General features: G+C 45.2%; 1 protein-coding gene and 1 long non-coding RNA gene across 4 annotated transcripts in view; one reads left to right on the forward strand and one right to left on the reverse strand.

The window, feature by feature from the left end:
• asic1b (acid-sensing (proton-gated) ion channel 1b) overlaps positions 1–20,000 on the reverse strand; it is a 219,240-nt gene that overhangs the window by 18,718 nt on the left and 180,522 nt on the right. For all 3 annotated transcript variants that reach the window (XM_042090129.1, XM_042090128.1, XM_042090130.1), the window contains one exon: positions 10,169–10,319. In XM_042090129.1, the coding sequence (XP_041946063.1) occupies positions 10,169–10,319 (151 nt within the window). The remainder of the gene's footprint in view (positions 1–10,168; positions 10,320–20,000) is intronic.
• Positions 9,875–11,961, forward strand: LOC121707504. Its single transcript, XR_006031342.1, has 3 exons — positions 9,875–10,011; positions 10,825–10,829; positions 11,951–11,961. It is a non-coding gene; the product is annotated as an uncharacterized LOC121707504 (long non-coding RNA).

The following is a 20,000-nucleotide window of genomic DNA, read 5'->3' on the forward strand; positions in this document are numbered from 1 at the left end:
CATGATGAAATGCATCCTAGTCACCCCAAACGGGAGTGTATGGAGCTGCTTGTTGGAAGGGCTTGGGCCCCAAAACGTTACAAAGGTGGTAAATTATTACAACATTTCGGGGGAAGGGGGGGGGGGGGGGGGGGGTCTGGGGTCTGGTGTTCAGAGTCTTTTGTACTAACATTTTCCTCTGTCCAGTACCTAAAGTTCCCTGTTCTGGATGTGTGTGCCTTTGGTTGATTTTCACATTGGCATTATAGGATGTCATGCTTTTAAAATGACAGCATTACACAAGACAAACTAGACTGCTACAGTTTTAAGGTGGCTGACGTTACAATTTTACTAAGCTTTCTCTGGGCTGTTGTCATACCTGATAGTCGTAGCGAGCGAGAGGATTATGAAAGTGTTTATCGTGGATCTGGAAGGAGAAAACCTGAAGCCGCATCTGCTAAACTAAAGCATATTCTCCACAGCTCCGCATCAGATAAAAACATATGCTGCATGTCCTCCCAGCCCTGCTGGAGGGGGTAGGCTGATAACCTCCATATAAAATAACAAAGAGCCTGGCTCCCAACTAGACACAGTATCCACTTTATCACAGACACACTTCCACGCCAAGATAAAGAGACATTCTCTCTCTCTCTCTGTCTCTCTCTCTCACCCTCTCTCTCTGCCTCTCTCTCTCTCTCCCCCTCTCTCTCTCTCTGTCTCTCTCTCAGCACAGTGACACGAGCATTCCTGAGCCGACATCCGCAGTCCTTTCGGAGAACACACAGAGACAACTCCGAAACTAATTTTCTAAAACACATTGATAAGGATTATCTTTTATGACACGTATGAGACGCTACAGTTTTTTTTTTTTTTTTTTTGCTTTTCCGCTTTAAGGAGAATTCTGGTTGTCTGTCTGACTGATGGTGTGTCAATGTGAAACATGTCATATGCTACTCTTGTCTATCACGGTGCTCTAATTATTTATGTGGTTGTCAGGGTTTTCTTTCAGTGCACCGTAACAGACTGGCAGGCAGGATGACTTTCCATAAGAATGGCATCTGAAGAGTAAACAGCTGAGACTGCCTTTCCTGGCAGGATTATTTGCCCCATCTCTGACAAAAGTGCTCACATTTACGTTGCATTTATTAATTTTTTCAAAGTGACCTACATTACAGTGACACTGAACTGTGGTCTCTCTTTGCAGTATCAAAGCTTTATGGAAATATTTTGTGCATCATGGCATTCGTACCACCACCATCGGGACAACCACTGAAATCCCTTTCAACCTTGTAGTAAGTCATTTTGTCTTTAATGTTTTGAAAGCTACAATTCCCACACCCAACCAAGAAGGGAAAAGCAAACCAGAGAGTAACTTTCATGTTTTTGGACCAGTTTCACTTCTCACTTTATGATTCACCCTCTTTGCAATCACTACTGTCAGCCTCAAAGACTCAGTTTCTTAGTTTATCTGATGAAAAATGCTGCTAGCTGTGTGGTACCCAAGATAAAAAGAAAAAAAACATTCTCAGATGTGAACCAGCATTTTACACAGATCCATACAGCGCAGCCAAAGCGGGGAATGTTCCAGCATCTGTAGAAGACGGCCTTGCTGTGGTAATTGGGGTGATTGACTGCGTGCGCCCAGAGAAGAGAGGCTTTGAGAAATGCACCAGAAGCAAGCTGAATAGAGGAGAAATCAATGGAACTCAACAGCAGCCATCTTGCGAGATACTCTTTGCGTATAGATTTCACATTAACACTGGGGCCCCCTGATGGCTGAAGTAGTGTGTGTGTGTGTGTATGTGTAAGAGAGAGAGAGAGAGAGAGAGAGAGAGAGAGAGAGAAAGAGAGTGTGTGCATGTGCACGTGTGTGTGTCTGTGTTTGTTTTGAGCCCATCCCAACCTCAAAGTGACTTTGACAAATGCACTTTAGGAGTACCTAATAGTCCACAGAGGTGTTTGTGTATGTCAATATTTCTCTTGCTCTCTCATGATCTCTTTGTCTCTTATGTGTGTGTGCCTGTGTGTTCCTGTGTGTGTGCTTTGTGTGTGTCTGTGTAATCAATCAGAAAGGTATGTTCAGGTTTTACTCTCATGATGATGTGATTGGTGTAAACAAAAGCTCCACTTGTTACACACACACACACACACACAGACACACACACACATACAGAACCTCCTCTTCTGCCAAGCCAAGCCTAATTACTGCAGTCTTATGGCCAAGTATTGACAACTGAGTCCAGCAAAACGAATTGTAGGATTTCCTGCTGATAATTCTGTACTGAGGTATAGAGTAGCAGTCAATGTGTGTGTGTGTGTGTGTGTGTGTGTGTGTGTGTGTGTGTGTGTGTTTGTCAGTATACATTCTTAACTGCACAAATGTCTGAACCTGAGCTTTCATTTCAATTTACATGGTCCAATAGCATTTAACTGTCTGGAAGTCTGGAAGTCTGGATCCATAACCATTTCATGAGCTTTGTCAGCGAATGTATAAAATATTATATTAAACCAGTTAAACCCCTCATTATCTCAGAGTAGCTTCCATATTTCACACAGACTTACTTTCTCTGCCTCGGTCTGATTCTGTCTCTGTGAGCTAGGGCCATTAATCCAACTCAAACCGAAAGTCATCCCTGTGTCGTTGCTTCTACATTTGCACCCCATATTTCCCCTGTACTTTGGCTTAGCTCTTTTGCTTTGTCATTCTTTGATTGTGTTCTTGTTTAGTAATTTGTGAAGTGTAGCTAAAAATGAGGCTTTCTTTTTTAATGAAAAACTCCATTGGCAGGATAAATGAATCCATGCTTCTCATGTAGGTGTGAATACCTGAAGAGTTGAGGTGAGGTCTGTAAGATAATAATGGAGATTCAGGCTACGTTTATACGGTGACGATGAAAAGAGAAGACGCAAAAGTGGCGTCGCGTCTTCATTTTTTTATTCGCGTTTAGACGAGCATTCTCAGGGGGAAATCTTTGTTTATATGAAGACGCAAGAGTATGTGATATTCGATTGGATATGCATTCTAGACCGCTGGGTGGTGGTGTGATAGAACCCCGGTACGTCACGCGCAGACATTCTAATTATACAGTTTAGCCAGAGAGGTAATCAAGGATCTTTGGTTTAGCCGTTTATACGGAGACGCAACCCGGGTCGTCTTCAAAACTGTACACTCTGGAAGGAGTCTTCAGATTTTTGCGTCTTCAAGCCCTGATGGCGGGGTCGCCATGTAAAAGAAAGGCACTTATGATAAAATATTTTGTCGTCTTCCTTCGCAATCGTTCTTGTATAAACGGCCCCTCAGACCCCCCCCCCCCCTAATCTTATCCGGTTCCCTGTGGGCCAATCACAACTCTCCACTGACTAAGATTGAACCAGACACCACATCCATCAACCCATTTAGTATACGTGTCCAGGAGCCCATAAAAAATGACCAGTCAGAGCTGTCATAACACTCCTGTGCGCTCCCCCATGCTGAATCAGCAGACCACACTAACCACTTTTTGCTCCATATATTCCCTTAACAAGCTGTCTATAACCTGGGACAGCCTCTATGGTGTAGCAGTCTGATGCTCCTCGTGGCATAGCAGCGCTGCAGCTCTGTTTAATGGACTCATTCCAGAGATCTAGGGCCTTTCTGGTCACTTGTGAAGCCGCTGACGTGTTGGCGGAGACAGTGTAATTGATACCAGGCCGGGCTGTGATGGCTAAAGTCTCCTTGTGGGCTGTCCAAAGAGAATGTCTGCAGGTTCAATACACAAAATTATACGTACCGGTAACTCCTTTGACCGAGTAAAGTTATGCCAATGTGCAGTGTCAAGTTTATTACACAAAAACACAACACATTGACATCAGACAAGTCATCTGGTTGCTTATACCATGTTAAATTATGTCAACACATAGTGTCAAAGCAACAAGACGGCCTCACGGTGTTGAGTCAACACATCACTTTACGCAGCGTGTCTTCTCCTTCTTCACTCGTCTGGTCAGACTCTCCACATCTCTGACCAGTCACATGTGTTCTCCAAAGCCTGTGCTCTCCCAATGCATTCTCTGTATCCGAAACCATGGCGTGATGTAAAAAAAAAAAAGGCAGTTTGTGAGCTTGAGGCTTGTTCATCTTTCATTCATTGGGGCAGCCGTGGCCTACTGGTTAGCGCTTCGGACTTGTAACGGAGGGTTGCTAGTTCGAACCCCGACCAGTAGCAATGGCTGAAGTGCCCTTGAGCAAGGCACCTAACTCCTCACTGCTCCCCGAGCGCCGCTGTTGTAGCAGGCAGCTCACTGCGCCGGGATTAGTGTGTGTTTCACCTCACTGTGTGTTCGCTGAGTGTGTTTCAGTAATTCACGGATTGGGATAAATGCAGAGACCAAATTTCCCACACAGGATCAAAAGAGTATATATACTTTTATACTATACATCTACCATCTGAAACTGTTGACCGGTCTCAAGAACATTAGTTGGCAGCGCTCTGTCTTGTCTTGTCTTGTCAGTTTCTCTGTCTCTAACTCCCCCATGACACTTCTTTTTTTCATGACACTCTTACTCACAGCCCAGCCGCTTGCTACATTGCCATTCCCCGCTGATGCTCTCCTGAGACTCAGTCCCCAGGCGTTCAGTACACAGAGGCTTGCTCCAGCTCCTGGAGATCACTTGGAGCAGAGTTATCTCTGGAACTGATAAGGCACGGCCCTATGGTGACACTGTGTGAATGGCTGAGCCCAATTCCCAGCGGCATTCTGAAGGAGTGCATGGTTGTGTGTAGCAGGCTCAGAGTGGGCCCAGGGATACTTGGACCGGCAAATTCCTTGAATGCTATCTCTGTGTGGGCCCAGCAGAGGTGTGCATAGCACATCAAAATGGCACAGGCAAAACTTCTTTGTTTGCTTTGACTTCAAGGCATATCATGTTTTTGAACACCTACAAATTATCTATAAGGTAGTTGTCGGTGAACAAACATGGATGGATAAGAGTAAAAATGTAACACTTTGTAATTTCAAACTTTTGCCTGGTATGCCTGCCTCTGACTTAAACACACCTCATATTTGTGCAAAGTTTGAGCCAGGTCAATGCCAGAGTCCACTGCCATAGTTTGTGTTTAGTTCCAGGCTGTTGCATTTCTGTTCCGATGCCACAGAGAGCCTTGAAGGAGCTTCTGTATCTGACCCATGCATAGAGTACAGGCTACAGCCTTTATCAAAACACAACAGCACTATACATGAGAGGCCGTGAAAACAGCAACTGTGGTGAGAATGTCAATCATGCTATCCTTTGTTACTGCAGTCACTATGGGCAAATTAATATAAAAACAGAAATACACACACACACACACACACACACACACACACACACACACACACACACACACACACACACACACACACACACACAATAACTTCATTATTTGCATCCACAATCCAAAATAAATATACACAAATTTGGCCAGCACACACACGCTAACACACACACACCCTCATAGGCATATCATTTGAAGTACCATGATTTATCTTGGCCATCATTAAAGGGGAGCATTTGGTAGGGGTCTCTGTCATAACTGCCCTACCTGGAAGGCTAAGATAGGGATGACTTTGAAAGGCTAATAAATGCGAAGGTGGCGAGTCTGCAGTCCTTGCACCTTAATTGCATCATATGTCCATGATTAGTCCCTGGTTGTGTGTGTATGTGTGTGTGTGTATCTGTGTGTGTGTGTGTGTGTGTGTGTGTATGTGTGTCAGTCTTGACTGGGTCTGCTTCTTTTGAATCGTCCTTCTTTTGAATCGTCCTCTTCTTTTTCTTCTTCTTTGAATCGTTCGTCTTCTTTTTGATGGACAATGTGGATGTAATGAGGCCGATGATCTGTCCAGCAGTCATCTGAATCAATCATGGCCCCTTTGATGCTCATGTCATGTTGATCCCTTGCTCTTACCACAACGTAGTCAATAAGATGTCACTGTCTGAAGCAAGGGTGATGTCGCCAGTTAGACGTCGCCAGCGTTGAACAAGCTGAGTGTTGAACTTGGTTCAACTTTCAAAGCGCAACGCGAGCGTATTCAATTGACAAACCGTTTGTGTTGCTTAGGAACGAGATAAAACTTATTATGGTCTGAGTGTTGCGTTACGTTTGCCGCTGCCGCTTGCCGCTGGCTGATGTGATCCCCGCCTTAGAGTTTATGTTCCCGATGCCTGTCTTGCCTATAGTGCCCTTCCTGGTGCTGACCCTCCCGGAAGTCACCTAGGAGAATAATGTAATCCTCTTTGGCGATTATTGACAGTCTCATCCTGGCAGGCATAAGAGGTCTCTTGTACTTCCTCTGCGGACACACACTGTTGCCATCTGGTTATTGGCAAGCACCAGACGGATGGTCATGATACGCTCATTCATCCCCACAGGAAGTTCAGAGAGGTGACTGATAGTCTGGTTCCTCAGGACAAACCCAACCCCATCGATCCTTAGTTCATCAACAGGTTTCAACAAGAATATCCTGATGACACCAAGGAGCACTGGAGCTTGCTCATATCCACTATCCTCAATATCTACAAAAGCACCCTTGGTTACAAGTCCAGAAAACACCAGAACAGGTTTGATGAGAATAACACAGAGATAACATCTCCAAAAAAGGATGTCCTTTCGTGCCTGGCAAATTAAGGTAAGGTAAGGAAACTTTAATGTCCCCGAGGGGTAATTGGTTTGAACAGCCAGCAGTACCAACAAATATGCCATACAACATCCTACAAGACATACACATCAAAACATTTAGGACACATACAGAGACAAATAACATTTAAGACACATACAGAGACAAATAAATAAACAAGGTAATCTTAAATATACTGTAAGTATAAATAGTAGTTTAAAAACGATTTGTTAATCAGGGAAATGGCAGTGGGGACAAATGAATTCTTAAACCTTGTCCTACACCTTGGCATTGTATACCTCCGCCCTGAGGGGAGGAGTCTAAACTCCCCAAACAGGGGGTGTCTGGGGTCCGCAACAACCGAATAAGCTTTCCTGGTCGTTCTGGGGTCAAAAGTATGGTGGAGGTCAGTAAAATTAGTGCCAGCAATCTTACTATATACTTTAACAATGCTCTCCAGTCTTTTTGTTCTTCATAGACAATGACCCAAACCAGCTAATAAAAGAAAAGGTTAAAACAGACTCAATAAAATAGGTGTAACATCCTCATAAAAGTAGGATCAATGTTAAAGTTCCTCAATTTACTGTTCATTTTTATCCCTAGGTATTTGTACTCCTCAACCCTTTCAACAAACTGCCCATTTATGATAGCAGGGGGAAGAGGGGGGTGTTGTTTCCTAAAATCAATGATCATTTCCTTGGTCTTTGTCACATTTATGTTTAAAAAGGAGTCATTGCACCATGTGCTGAAATCACTTACCACTGGCCCATGGTCAATGTCACTGTCCTTAAGTAAAGAGACAATGACAGAGTCGTCAGCTAATTTCACCACGTCTGCCCTCATGGTGAAATTGACATTCATTAGTATATAAAACAAACAGAAGTGGAGAGATTGATTGAATTGATATAACCTGCGAGTCCAAATGAATGGCTCACTCCAGTGTCGAGGTAGCCTGGCTAATGTCAGACCTCATCTCATTGAGATGGGGTCTGGGAACTAGACATTAATTTCCTCGTATTTGAAACGTGGTTTACGAATGCCCAGAGCCATTGATTGGGCGCTACGAATGTCTATCAAATGCGTCTGTACATATAATAGCTCATAACGGCTTCGGTGTGTCGTCATCGTCTTGCTGCCCTCCCTCCGTTCTGTGATTGGTTCCTTCGTTGAGGTGAAAACGAAGTCCATAGAATCCAGGCAGCCTAGCAGCGTGAATAAAATCGCACGCGTAAGGCAGCATGGGAAAACCCAGGCTAGTGTCGAGGTGGCTGGGAGAGGGAGCTTAACAGCTACTGGTGGACAATAAAGGCTCTGGAAATTCTAACTGGAAAACTCAGACTACAAAATTGCAGATTACAGAGGTTTGTTCAGAGCCACGAAGGCTGTGAAAGGCCCAAGCTACCGCATCTTAAACCCCCTGCGCTCAAAGCTGCTGAAGGATAATGAGTCCGGTAAAGCCCTATGGAAAGATCACTTCCAGGAACTCCTCCACCCATGCAGCACAGCTAAACCAGACATCACCAGCCACATCCTCAGAGTCCCATTAGAGAAGATATTGGGGAACCTCCCACCACAACAGAGGTACGCGAGGCCGTCACGAGCCTTAAAGATGACTTAGAATGGATGTACTAATGAGATGCCTAGCGCACCCTCATGCTTATATGGCACCCACTTGAACAATTAAGTGAACTTTATACTGATTAGCTGCCTTACAGCGAAAGACTGCTCACAACAAGCTCCAGCCACGGCTACCTGAATCTCCAACTCAAAATGGTAAACGTGTGGAAGGTGGTGGTGATCAGAGGGATTGTTTGTGTCACAGTTTGTGTTGGTGTTGGTGTCACACTTCAGATTCAGATACACCCATTTGTGAATTTGTGGTCATTTCAAAGTTAGTGATTTACATTTGGGAGGAAATAACTTTTTTCTGATTTAGGGTAGCTAACTTTGTGGGCACGTACCAAACTCTCCTTATTCAACAAAGCCAAGATAAAAATGATTTCCATTCTGTCTGCTTTAAGTGTTTTGCAAAGACATGGTAACCTCTAATGTTGCCTTATGTGTGTATATCAGGGGTGGGCAACTAATTTCCCCAAGGGGCCACATGACAAACTGGGACTGTTGAGGAGGGCCGGACCCAAAATACCGAACTCAAGTCTGAACTCAATTCTGTTCAGTTCTATTCTGTTCTTGTATAACATCAAGTAAATCATATGGTTTTGATTACTACTCGTAAGAACCGATGAAAATGTGAGGGAGACGAAGGAAAAACGGCAATATTTAATATATGTCCAGTATTTAATTCTCATTCTCGAAAATTATTTTTTGACATTTTTTTTTTTTCAGTTTTCAAAGTTTTAAAAAAGTAGTACAATATCTATATAATTAGGCTAGGCCATGAAAATGTGAAGGAGTCAGTACAACCATAAGCCTGTGCCACCATTTCATCAACACTCAGCAATATTTCATCATTAAATCATTACCATCATTAAATTAACTCTATGCAGAATTAGACTATGAAAATGTGGAGCAGACAATAGTAGGCGGTCATTAGTTAATCAACATAGAACAAAGAAAACTATTTTGAAAATGTAGGCTATGTTTTTGCTTTAACTTTATACACAAAACTGTGATTGGTGCCCTGTGTGTTGAGCCGGCTGCTTCAAGCAACCTGTGGTAGTAGCATCATACTAGTTCGCTAACATAAGCTTTGCAAATAAACTCAGACATATTTTGGTTCCAATGACGGGGTTATCCAATTGTAAACTGTCTATCTGTCAGTAACGTTTTGAAATGAACAATTCGTATTGCCAGCGAGCAGCAGTAGGAGTTTGACATTCTAACAACCGTTGCGGTGGTGAGCGACGCAGACACAGGAGACACAAAACTGGGGGCAGCCGTGGCCTACTGGTTAGCGCTTTGGACTTGTAACCGGAGGGTTGCCGGTTTGAACCCCGACCAGTAGGAAGCGGATGAAGTGCCCTTGAGCAAGGCACCTAACCCCTCAGCTCCCCGAGCGTCGCTGTTGTAGCAGGCAGCTCACTGCGCCGGGATTAGTGTGTGCTTCACCTCACTGTGTGTTCACTGTGTGCTGAGTGTGTTTCACTAATTCACGGATTGGGATAAATGCAGGAACCAAATTTCCCTCACGGGATCAAAAGAGTATTTATACTTACTTACTTAAACTTTGAAAGGTTTACGCCGACGTGTAAAGGCAACTGCATTGTGTCGACGCAGAAGCATAAATTCTATTCACCAGCACATCAGTGAGGGTGTTTACATCCACGCACAAATGTATGGGCGTACAAATAGCAGTCGCTTTCGAAGTAAAAGCAACGATATTGATTTGCGTGCATTATCTCTATGCTAGGCTCTTGACTACTGTTTTTTCGCGGGCCGGTCAGGGAATGCCCGCGGGCTGTATGGTGCCCATGTGTGGTGTATATGTATGGGTTGTTGCTACTTTTGCACGTGTATTTACTTTAAATGTGCATGTGTGTGTGAATATATACATACAGTGTGTACGTGAGTATGTGTGTGTGTGTGTTGCTCATACCTGTCTCTCCCCACACAGGCAGGTACTCGTCCTGTTGGATGTCCAGCATGATCTCCAGGCCGTTGCCCATGCCTCCCTTCATGGTGACCAGTAGGGGGCGCCCATCCTGGCCCGAGTTGAAGGTGTAGCACTTTCCATAGCGTGTGAAGATCTGGACGCAACACAGAAAGGATGGGATGAGAGGATGAGGAGACGCACAGGCAGCAAGAAAACATATCATGACACACACACACACACACACACACACACACACACACACACACAAACACACACACACACACACACACACACAAACACACACACACACACTGTCATTCATCATATACACAATGACAGTTAACTTTTTCACTAAATCGAGAATACCGCACACAATGGAGGAATATGGCTCCTATTGGGCAAGCCCCAAAGAAAGGAAGTTGCAGCAATCGTTCCTATTGGACATCCCAGAGGTGATGTCAGCAGGAGATAGTGGTTGGCAGCAGGAGATAGTGGTTGATATTGGGCATATCACACACAGCGGAATGAAAAAGGTTCAGCACATTCATCCTGCACAAAAGCTGTTAAATGGTAAATTGCTCACAATGGTAATGGTGTCATGTACAATGGCACCAATCTGACATCTAGAGCATCTCGCTCACAATAAGTAGTTCACACAGGGGGCGTGTTCCCTCCAATGGAAGCACATAAAATGGTTCATATTGGGGCCCATTGAACGTGATGGCAGCAAATAGCCCCCATTGAGCATGCTGCCTGCATACAGCTGCATTAAGCGACTCATCTCGTCTGAATGACCGGCATGACAGAGCCTGAAATGGAATCAGTGTGTGCGGCGGGAGCGCAGAGGCATCCCCCCCCCCCCGCCCGGCCCCCGAGGGGGCTCCGTGAATAAATCTCCGTCTCAGCGCTGTCAGACCAGACATACACGGGCACGGCTGTTCTTAGCCCTATCTGTGTTTCGGATGGCTGAGCAGGAGGAACACGCCATCCTCCAGGCATAGAGAGAGAGAGAGAGAGAGAAAGGAGAGAGGAACAGGAGATAGTGGGGAAAATGAGAAAGAGAGAGAGAAAAAAAGAGAGCATTTGAGGGGAAAGGTGCTCTTTCTGGCTGTCAGTAGGCTTCTTTTAGGCAGGAATGGGATAATGGTCCTCAGTTAGGAGAGCTGATCAAATAGCCCACTCACCCTTCTGGTCCACAACTTTTATCACACTGACTCATGAGCTGAAGTGCCCTTTTTACTCTTTGCTTGGTCTAGAAGTTCTGCAGTGAGTTTCAGGCCTGTGTGAAAGTATGTCTTAAGGTGCTGTGCAGAACTTTAGGAAAAGCTCACAAGAATAAAAAGAACAGTCGTCACCTTCAGCAGTTTAGGTGGCGAGAGAGAGAGAGAGAGAGAGAGAGAGAGAGAGAGAGAGAGAGAGAGAGAGAGAGAGAGAGAGAGAGAGAGCAAGAGCCCTAGAGCCCTGCTAGTATCGACCTTTCAGTTCTTCCACTGCGCCATCTGGACTGAAGGGAGCCCTGGGAAGCTGCTTCGCTTTGAATGTTGCAGATTCAGAGCTCACTCATATGGCAAGCAGTCTCAAGTGTGGATCTAGTCTGCATCTGATCTGCATCTAGTGTGGATCTAGTCTGCATCTGATCTGGATCTAGTGTGGATCTAGTCTGCATCTTATCTGGATCTGATCTGGATCTTATCTGCATCTGACTGCAAGCAGTCTCTGGACCACATCTGGCCCTGATCCGGATCTATGTCAATGTCAATGTCAATGTCAATTTTATTTATATAGCGCATTTACAGACGGCTTAGCCGTACCAAAGTGCTTCACAATAAAGTGCAATAAATAAAAACAGGAAGGCACAAAAACAAAAAGGGCTACAGTTAAAATAAATTAAGAAATGCAGAAAAAAGAACATTTAAAACTAAACACTGGGGCATAAAGGGAGACACTAGCCAAAGGCAAGTGAAAAGAGGTGGGTCTTTAAAAGGGACTTAAAAAACATTCAGAGACTGAGCTGAACGGATGTGGAGGGGGAGGCAGTTCCAGAGTCTAGGGGCTGCCACTGAAAAGGCTCTGTCCCCCCTAGTTTTCAGCCTGGCCCTGGGTTCTTCCAGCCGCAGTTGGTCTGCTGACCGTAGAGCTCTGGAAGGGGAATGGTGGTGGAGAAGATCAGACAGGTAGGTGGGGGCCAGACCATGGAGAGATTTGTATACAGTCAAGAGGAGTTTGAAATTGATGCGGTAGCGGATGGGGAGCCAGTGGAGTGAAGCCAGAACTGGGGTGATATGTTGACGTTTTTTAGTGCAGGTGAGGAGTCGGGTGGCTGAGTTCTGAACCAACTGCAGGCGGCGGAGCTGGGATTGATCGATGCCAGTGTAGAGAGCATTACAGTAATCCAGTTGTGATCAAGTCTGCATCTGATCTGGATCTAGTGTGGATCTAGTCTGAATCTGATCTGGATCTAGTCTGCATTTGATCTGGATCTAGTGTGGATCTGATCTGGATCTAGTGTGGATCTAGTGTGGATCTGATCTCTATCTACTTGACTCTATCTGGTGTGGATCAAGTCTGAATCTGATCTGGATCTAGTGTGGATCAAGTTTGCATCTGATCTGGATCTAGTGTGGATCTAGTCTGCATCTGATCTGGACTCAGTCTGCATCTGATCTAGATCTGGAATGTGCATCTGGTGTGTGGATCTGTTCTGGATTTGCTCTGGTACTGGCCCTTACCCACTAAATCAGGATCACAATCGACAGCTCTCTGAGGCAAGTTTCTACAGGCAAGCGCAAGAATATGAAAAATATGCACTAAACAAAATATTATTATCCCCAATAAACAATCTGCAGTGCAATCTGCAGTGCAACCAGGCAGAGATACAAACATGTTTACCCCATAGAACAGAAACAAGAACAAAAAAGTGCAAAAGATCAACATCAAACATGATACGTCATCAGCAGCATCCCAATAGATTATTTCACTTCCTATTATGGCTTTGGCATGGAACATAGTGCCAATGGGAGCATTCATTGTACTGTTTGTAGTTCTATGACCTAGCCTAGTCTCATCCATCCCTTGACCTATCCATCTGTTCCTATCTATCACCTCCATGCCTCCACTTTGACTCTGGTGTATGTGAAGCGCAAAAAACTACACTGGGATTGAGCTTTGAATCTCAGAGCTGGGAGGCAAACATGCAAGCAAATGAAACGAAAGCCCAAGGGAGCCCATGTCATTGACTTGTCTCTTACGGCATCAGAGTGTGAGGTTTACATGCTGCAGTGCACACCATGCCCACTGGCCCTCATTACAACACCTTTCCCCACACACATGGACAAGCACACACACACACACCAACACACACACACAAGCACACACACAGACACAAACAGGGACAAGCACACCCACAAAGACCAACACACACACACGAGCTCACACGCAGACACAAACACGGACAAGCAAACACACACATACACATGCACACTCACGAGCACACACACAGACACAAACACGGACAAGCAAACACACACATACACACACACACAGATGATGCTAGAGTGGTCATAATAACCCAACAGGCTTGTTCTGAAAAGCACCACGTTTCGCATGAGTGTCTCTCTTCAAAGTGCCCTTGAGTCTGAAAAATAATTAGTGTCATATTATTAACAACTAATTATCATCCTGAGTATAATCACTGGCAAAGGGGAATTTGTTGATTAAAGTAATGCTTCAGAAAAACCAGGCTGGAGCCCACAGTGTTGGCCGAGTAGTCTGGCGGGCCGTGTGGGCGATTAGAGCTGGGTTGACTAATCAGGGCCTCTTCCTTCCGCCTGTCTCTGCTGTTCTGCACTCATTCAGTCGTATAATGAGGAACGCCACCCAGTGTTCTCAAGCACGAGCGACAGATCAGCTTCTGGATGCGTAAACGAATCACATAGTGGACATAGTGCACACTGCCACTGCAGTTTTAACTATGTACCCCGCAGATCTCTCTGTGTGGCTGCTGTTTTATTTCATATACGAAACATTAGAGTTCAATTTGTTCAATATCTCATTTCCTTACTGCCGAGATCTGAGGGGGGTTTTAAAGCCGTTGTGGTTTTGTAATCTACAGAATTAACACACTGTGAAGCCTACAGTAGGCTACAACTTTTTGTTTAATTCCAAAGTTTGTAATCTGTAAAGTTTCCCACAAATTAGTATACAGCTTCAAGAGAACCGCTATCATTGTGCAAAATCTGCCTTCTGCAGAAGATTAGCAAATCAAAACGAGCATATTTTGCAAGGAATGACACACAACTTATCCCCAGCCGTTGCACAATCACATGCCTTAGCTTTACATGCTAGGCTTCTCCATGACTGGCTGTGAAGGCACCTCAAGACGAGCTGAGTCTGTGCCGCATCCGTGCAAGATCAGAGCCACATAAGAACCATTCCACTGTTATCCAAGAAATATCTTTGTTCATTTATTCACTTTTTGAAGATGAAATGAAGATTCTGGAGTTGATGTCCACCCGCTCTGAAAGCTGAGCTACAGGCACACAACCCATAAGTAGGCCAGGACACAGTCAGATTATTAATTCTCTAGAGAAGATGGACATAATCTATTCAGTCAAATAACATCGATCCAGGTCAGCCTCAACAGGCAAGTTGAAGGAATAATCAAACAATCACAGACATTTGATCAATCACTGTGGAATAAACACCACACATCTATATCAATCACACATATTTGATCAATCACTGTGGAATAAACATCACACATCTATATCAATCACACCCTTTAGCTCATCTCACTTTCCCTTCATGTGTGTTTTTGCCTGATCAGTCATGACAGGAGTCCCATAATCATTTCCATAATTCTGGAATATTCTTTGAGACCTACATCCATCAATGAGCTGGCCTGTGTGTCAATTCAGAGAGTCATTATAAGTCAGGGCAAGAGGGGCCACTCTGCATCTAACACACAGGTGTGTGTAGGTACCTTTGGATCTAACACACAGGTGTGTGTAGGTACATCTGGATCTAATGTGTGTAGGTACATTTGGATCTAACACACAGGTGTGTGTGTAGGTACATTTGGATCTAACACACAGGTGTGTGTGCAGTTCCATGTGCAGAGCAGAGAGAGTCACTGTGTGTTGGGGCCTATAAACATTCAATTTGACAGAAGACTTATCAGCTTACGTATGAGTGTTAATGGGAAAGGGATCCAGATTGCTCTGAGTTTGTGTGTGCATTTGTGTGTGTGTGCCTGCATGCATGTGAGAGTGTGTGTGTGTGTGAGAGAGAAAGAGAGTGTGTGTGTGTGTGTGTGTGTGTGTACAGTACTGTGTGCGTATGGATATCACATACGGGGATCTTGTGGAGAGAAAGGCTGCTGAAATCTGGTGACAGGATGTGAGTGTGTGAAACAGGAGGAGGAACAGGAAGGATTGTTAATCGTTTGTCCTCAAGGCACACTTACATGAAGCACTCAGCACATACATACACTTATATACCACATACCACACACACATACACACACACACACACAAGTGTTTCACCTACTCATCCACTCTGACAGATGACACTCATGTACTTGTACAAACAAGATGAATCAGTTGTGCAGTGAGAAGAAGGCAACCACCAGGCTGAGTCAGTCACACACACACACACACACACACACACACACACACACACCTATTTACAATGGGGACAAAGTCTGGACACGCTAATGAAATGTCACCTCTCTCTCTGAGAAGTAATGAAAAAGAAAAAGTCACTCAGTAGTGGGTTGGCAGCATTAGCTATTACCGCACGCTCTCTCCATTGTAGTTACTTGACACACACACACACACACACACACACACACGTACGCACACACACACACACACACACACACACACACACACACACACACACACACACACACACACACACACACGTACGCATGCACACACATACTCCACTCTTGCAACCCAAGCTGATGTCTACATGACGCACACCAAGCAGCTCACTGCCATAGAAACAGCACAGTGAGCGATGCTAGATGAATATGCAAGACACAGACCAGCAAAATGGCACCGCTCTTCTCTCCTCCAGGGGGTAATGGCACTGCAGGTCGTTTCATAAAGAGCCACTCGAAAGGACGGACCAGTGATGGAGCAACTCATAGAAACACTCAAGAACTTTCTAGATGCATTATGAGGCTCTTTGTGCCACAGTTATTTTATAAGATGTGCACTTTGCAAAGGCATTATGGGATGCTGCGTGGTGACTTCTTTTGATGAGAACCATGCCCTGCAGATTCATAATGGGAATCTTTTATAGTCTCTTGGGTGCATTTTGAAAAAATGATAAAATTGTTTTCTTAGTGAGTATGAGTCAGATGCAATTAAGCAGCGATACAAATGGATATGTAATTGTGTGTGTGTGTGTGTGTGTGTGTGTGTGTGTGTGCATATTAGTGAGTGTATGTATGTATTTTCAATAGTCCACATGTTCTCTTCAGGCCCAATCACTTCAGGCCAGTGGCTCTGACATCACACCTGGGAGAGGATTGTCCTGAACTACCTCCGTTGCCTGGTGGGCAGTAAGCTGGACCCCCTCCAGTTCGCATATCGACCAGGGATCGGTGTGGAGGATGTAATAGTTTTTCTCCTCCACCGTTCTCTCTCTCACCTGGAGGGTACTGGGGGCTCTGTTAGAGTCGTGTTCTTTGACTCTTCCAGTGCATTCAACACAATACAACCTGCACTGCTGAGAGGGAGGATAGAAGGAGCTGGAGTCGACTGTCATCTTGCTGCTTGGATCATCAACTACCTCACCAACAGACCACAGTACGTGAGGCTACGTGACTGTGAGTCAGATGTGGTGGTCTGTAGCACGGGGGCCCCACAAGGCACAGTGCTCTCCCCCTTTCTCTTTTCCCTGTATACCTCAGACTTCCAATACGACACAGATAGCTGCCATCTCCAGACATTTTCTGATGATACAGCTATTGTTGGCTGTGTTAAGAAGGGGAATGATCTGGAGTATAAGGGGGTCATCACCAGTTTTGTTGAATGGTGTGGAAAGAACCATCTGCAGATAAACACCAGTAAGACAAAGGAGATGGTGATTGACTTCAGCCGTAAGGCATTATCAGTTGCAGCAGTGAACATCCAGGGAATAGACATTGAGGTGGTATCAGTCTACAAATACCTGGGTGTTCACCTTAACAATAAACTAGACTGGTCCCAAAACACAGATGCCCTGTACAAGAAGGGCCAAAGTCGTCTCCACTTGCTGAGAAGACTGAGGTCTTTTGGTGTGTGCAGGTCATTATTAAGGACTTTTTATGACACAATTGTGGCGTCAGCTATTTTTTATGCTGTAGTCTGTTGGGGTAGTGGGTTTTCTGAGAGGGACAGGAGAAGAATAAATAAGCTGGTGAAAAGGGCCGGCTCTGTCCTGGGCTGCCAACTAGAGCCTGTTGAGGTGGTTGGGGAGAGGAGGATGTTGGACAAATTGGCATCCATCATGGCCAATTCCTCTCATCCGCTCCATGGGACAGTGGCTGCGCAAAACAGTTCTTTTAGGAACAGACTACTACACCCATCATTTAAGAAGGAGCGCTTTCGCAGGTCTTTTATTCCATCTGCCATCAGAATGTATAACACTACTGTCATGAAAATTTGTAATGTTAATATAGTGTCTGAACTTCATTATTAATATGTGCATCATGTGATGTGAAGCTTTTTTATTCACCATATATATATTGGTTCACTCTGCCTCAAAGTATTGGTGAAACCCTAAGGCGTGTTGCAATCACTGTGTGATTTTTTGTTTTTTAGGTGTGCTTGTATGCTGGGCATACTGTATACAACTTTCTTACTCTCTATTTAAATACTACTGGGCTGTTGTGACAAGTAAATTTCCCTGCTGTGGGATCAATAAAGTCTTATCTTATCTTATCTTCTATAAGTGAATGGGTGTGCAGCCTGAGACCCAAACTGCCATTGTAATGTGTCATAGTGAGACTCACTGTTTGCCTTAGTTGCTGTAGTGTTGTAGCATGGAAGTTAGTCCAAAATGACCCAGCCCACAATATTTGAGGGCGGGACATTTGGTCTGGGGTCGCTCCATTGAGCAGTTCCTATGCCGGATTAAGATTTGTTTGTGCCAATCAAATCGTTTGGGTGGGTTTTACAGGAAGATGGACTGATGAGCAACAGTGAAGCCGTCATTCACGTCACCTGAATCAATCAATCACTGCAGCTGGAGAACCAAAATGATTCGATTCCGCAGTCGTGTCTGTTACACAAGGTTTTGACAGCGCAATAACTTTAAAAGATGAGCAGAAAACAATGGTTTAGGCATTTGACATCCTCAAATTTTATGGGTGTGGTAAATGCAGGCTGGCCCATAATCAAATCCAAATGCTCTGGTACCACACTCAAAATGGAACAAGAAAGAGAGAGAGAGAGAGAGAGAGAGAGAGAGATTTCACTACGGGGTAATGGTGTAAATAACAGCGTTTACCGTAATAATGTACAGGCAATGTGCCCTGTTCCCAATCCTACTTTCCAGTCCCAACTCAAATGTCTTACTAAGTGTAAGTATATATACTCTTGATCCCGTGATCAAGAGTATATATGAGGAAATTTGGTCTCTGCATTTATCCCAATCCGTTAATTAGTGAAACACACACACAGCGGACACACAGTGAGGTGAAGCACACACACTAATCCCAGCACAGTGAGCTGCCTGCTACAACAGCGGCGCTCGGGGAGCAGTGAGGGGTTAGGTGCCCTCAAGGGCACTTCAGCCGTTCCTACTGGTCGGGGTTTGAACCGGCAACCCTCCGGTTACAAATCTGAAGCGCTAACCAGTAGGCCACGGCTGCCCACAATTATATGAATACCATTTATGAATACCATTCATTGTTATGGTATTATTTTCACTACAAGAGACAGTGACATTTCAATTGTATACCGGTAGTTACAATGTGATAAGGCCAGTCTATGGAACAGTCTATGTGGATTAGCATAAAAAGCTGATAATACCATATTTATACATCACCATAACGTGCTCACATAACAGCGATAGAGGCCGTTTTCCTGCCTCATCATTAAGCACATTTTGTATTATTCTTCCATTGGCTCCCTAACGGTCCCCTGGGGCCCCCTGACTGAGCTCTGCTGTGTGGAGGCGGCACATGAACAAGTGGCAGCTGAACTGGGGCCCCCCTAAAGGAGCTCCGCTTCTGCTTTGGGTCCAGGTTAAGTGAAGAGACACCTGACAGCCCCTCACCTGCGCTTCCCCCTTTCAAGAGCTGGCAGAGCCCCTCACCTGCGCTGCCCCCTTTCAAGAGCTGGCAGATCCCCTCACCTGCGCTTCCCCCTTTCAAGAGCTGGCAGAGCCCCTCACCTGCACTTCCCCCTTTCAAGAGCTGGCAGAGCCCCTCACCTGCGCTGCCCCCTTTCAAGAGCTGGCAGATGCCCTCACCTGCGCTTCCCCCTTTCAAGAGCTGGCAGATCCCCTCACCTGCGCTTCCCCCTTTCAAGAGCTGGCAGATCCCCTCACCTGCGCTTCCCCCTTTCAAGAGCTGACAGATCCCCTCACCTGCGCTTCCCCCTTTCAAGAGCTGGCAGATCCCCTCACCTGCGCTTCCCCCTTTCAAGAGCTGGCAGATCCCCTCACCTGCGCTTCCCCCTTTCAAGAGCTGGCAGATCCCCTCACCTGCGCTTCCCCCTTTCAAGAGCTGACAGATCCCCTCACCTGCGCTTCCCCCTTTCAAGAGCTGGCAGATCCCCTCACCTGCGCTTCCCCCTTTCAAGAGCTGGCAGATCCCCTCACCTGCGCTGCCCCCTTT

The sequence above is a fragment of the Alosa sapidissima genome, chromosome 4 (assembly GCF_018492685.1).
Source record: "Alosa sapidissima isolate fAloSap1 chromosome 4, fAloSap1.pri, whole genome shotgun sequence".
Classification (NCBI taxonomy): domain Eukaryota; kingdom Metazoa; phylum Chordata; class Actinopteri; order Clupeiformes; family Clupeidae; genus Alosa; species Alosa sapidissima.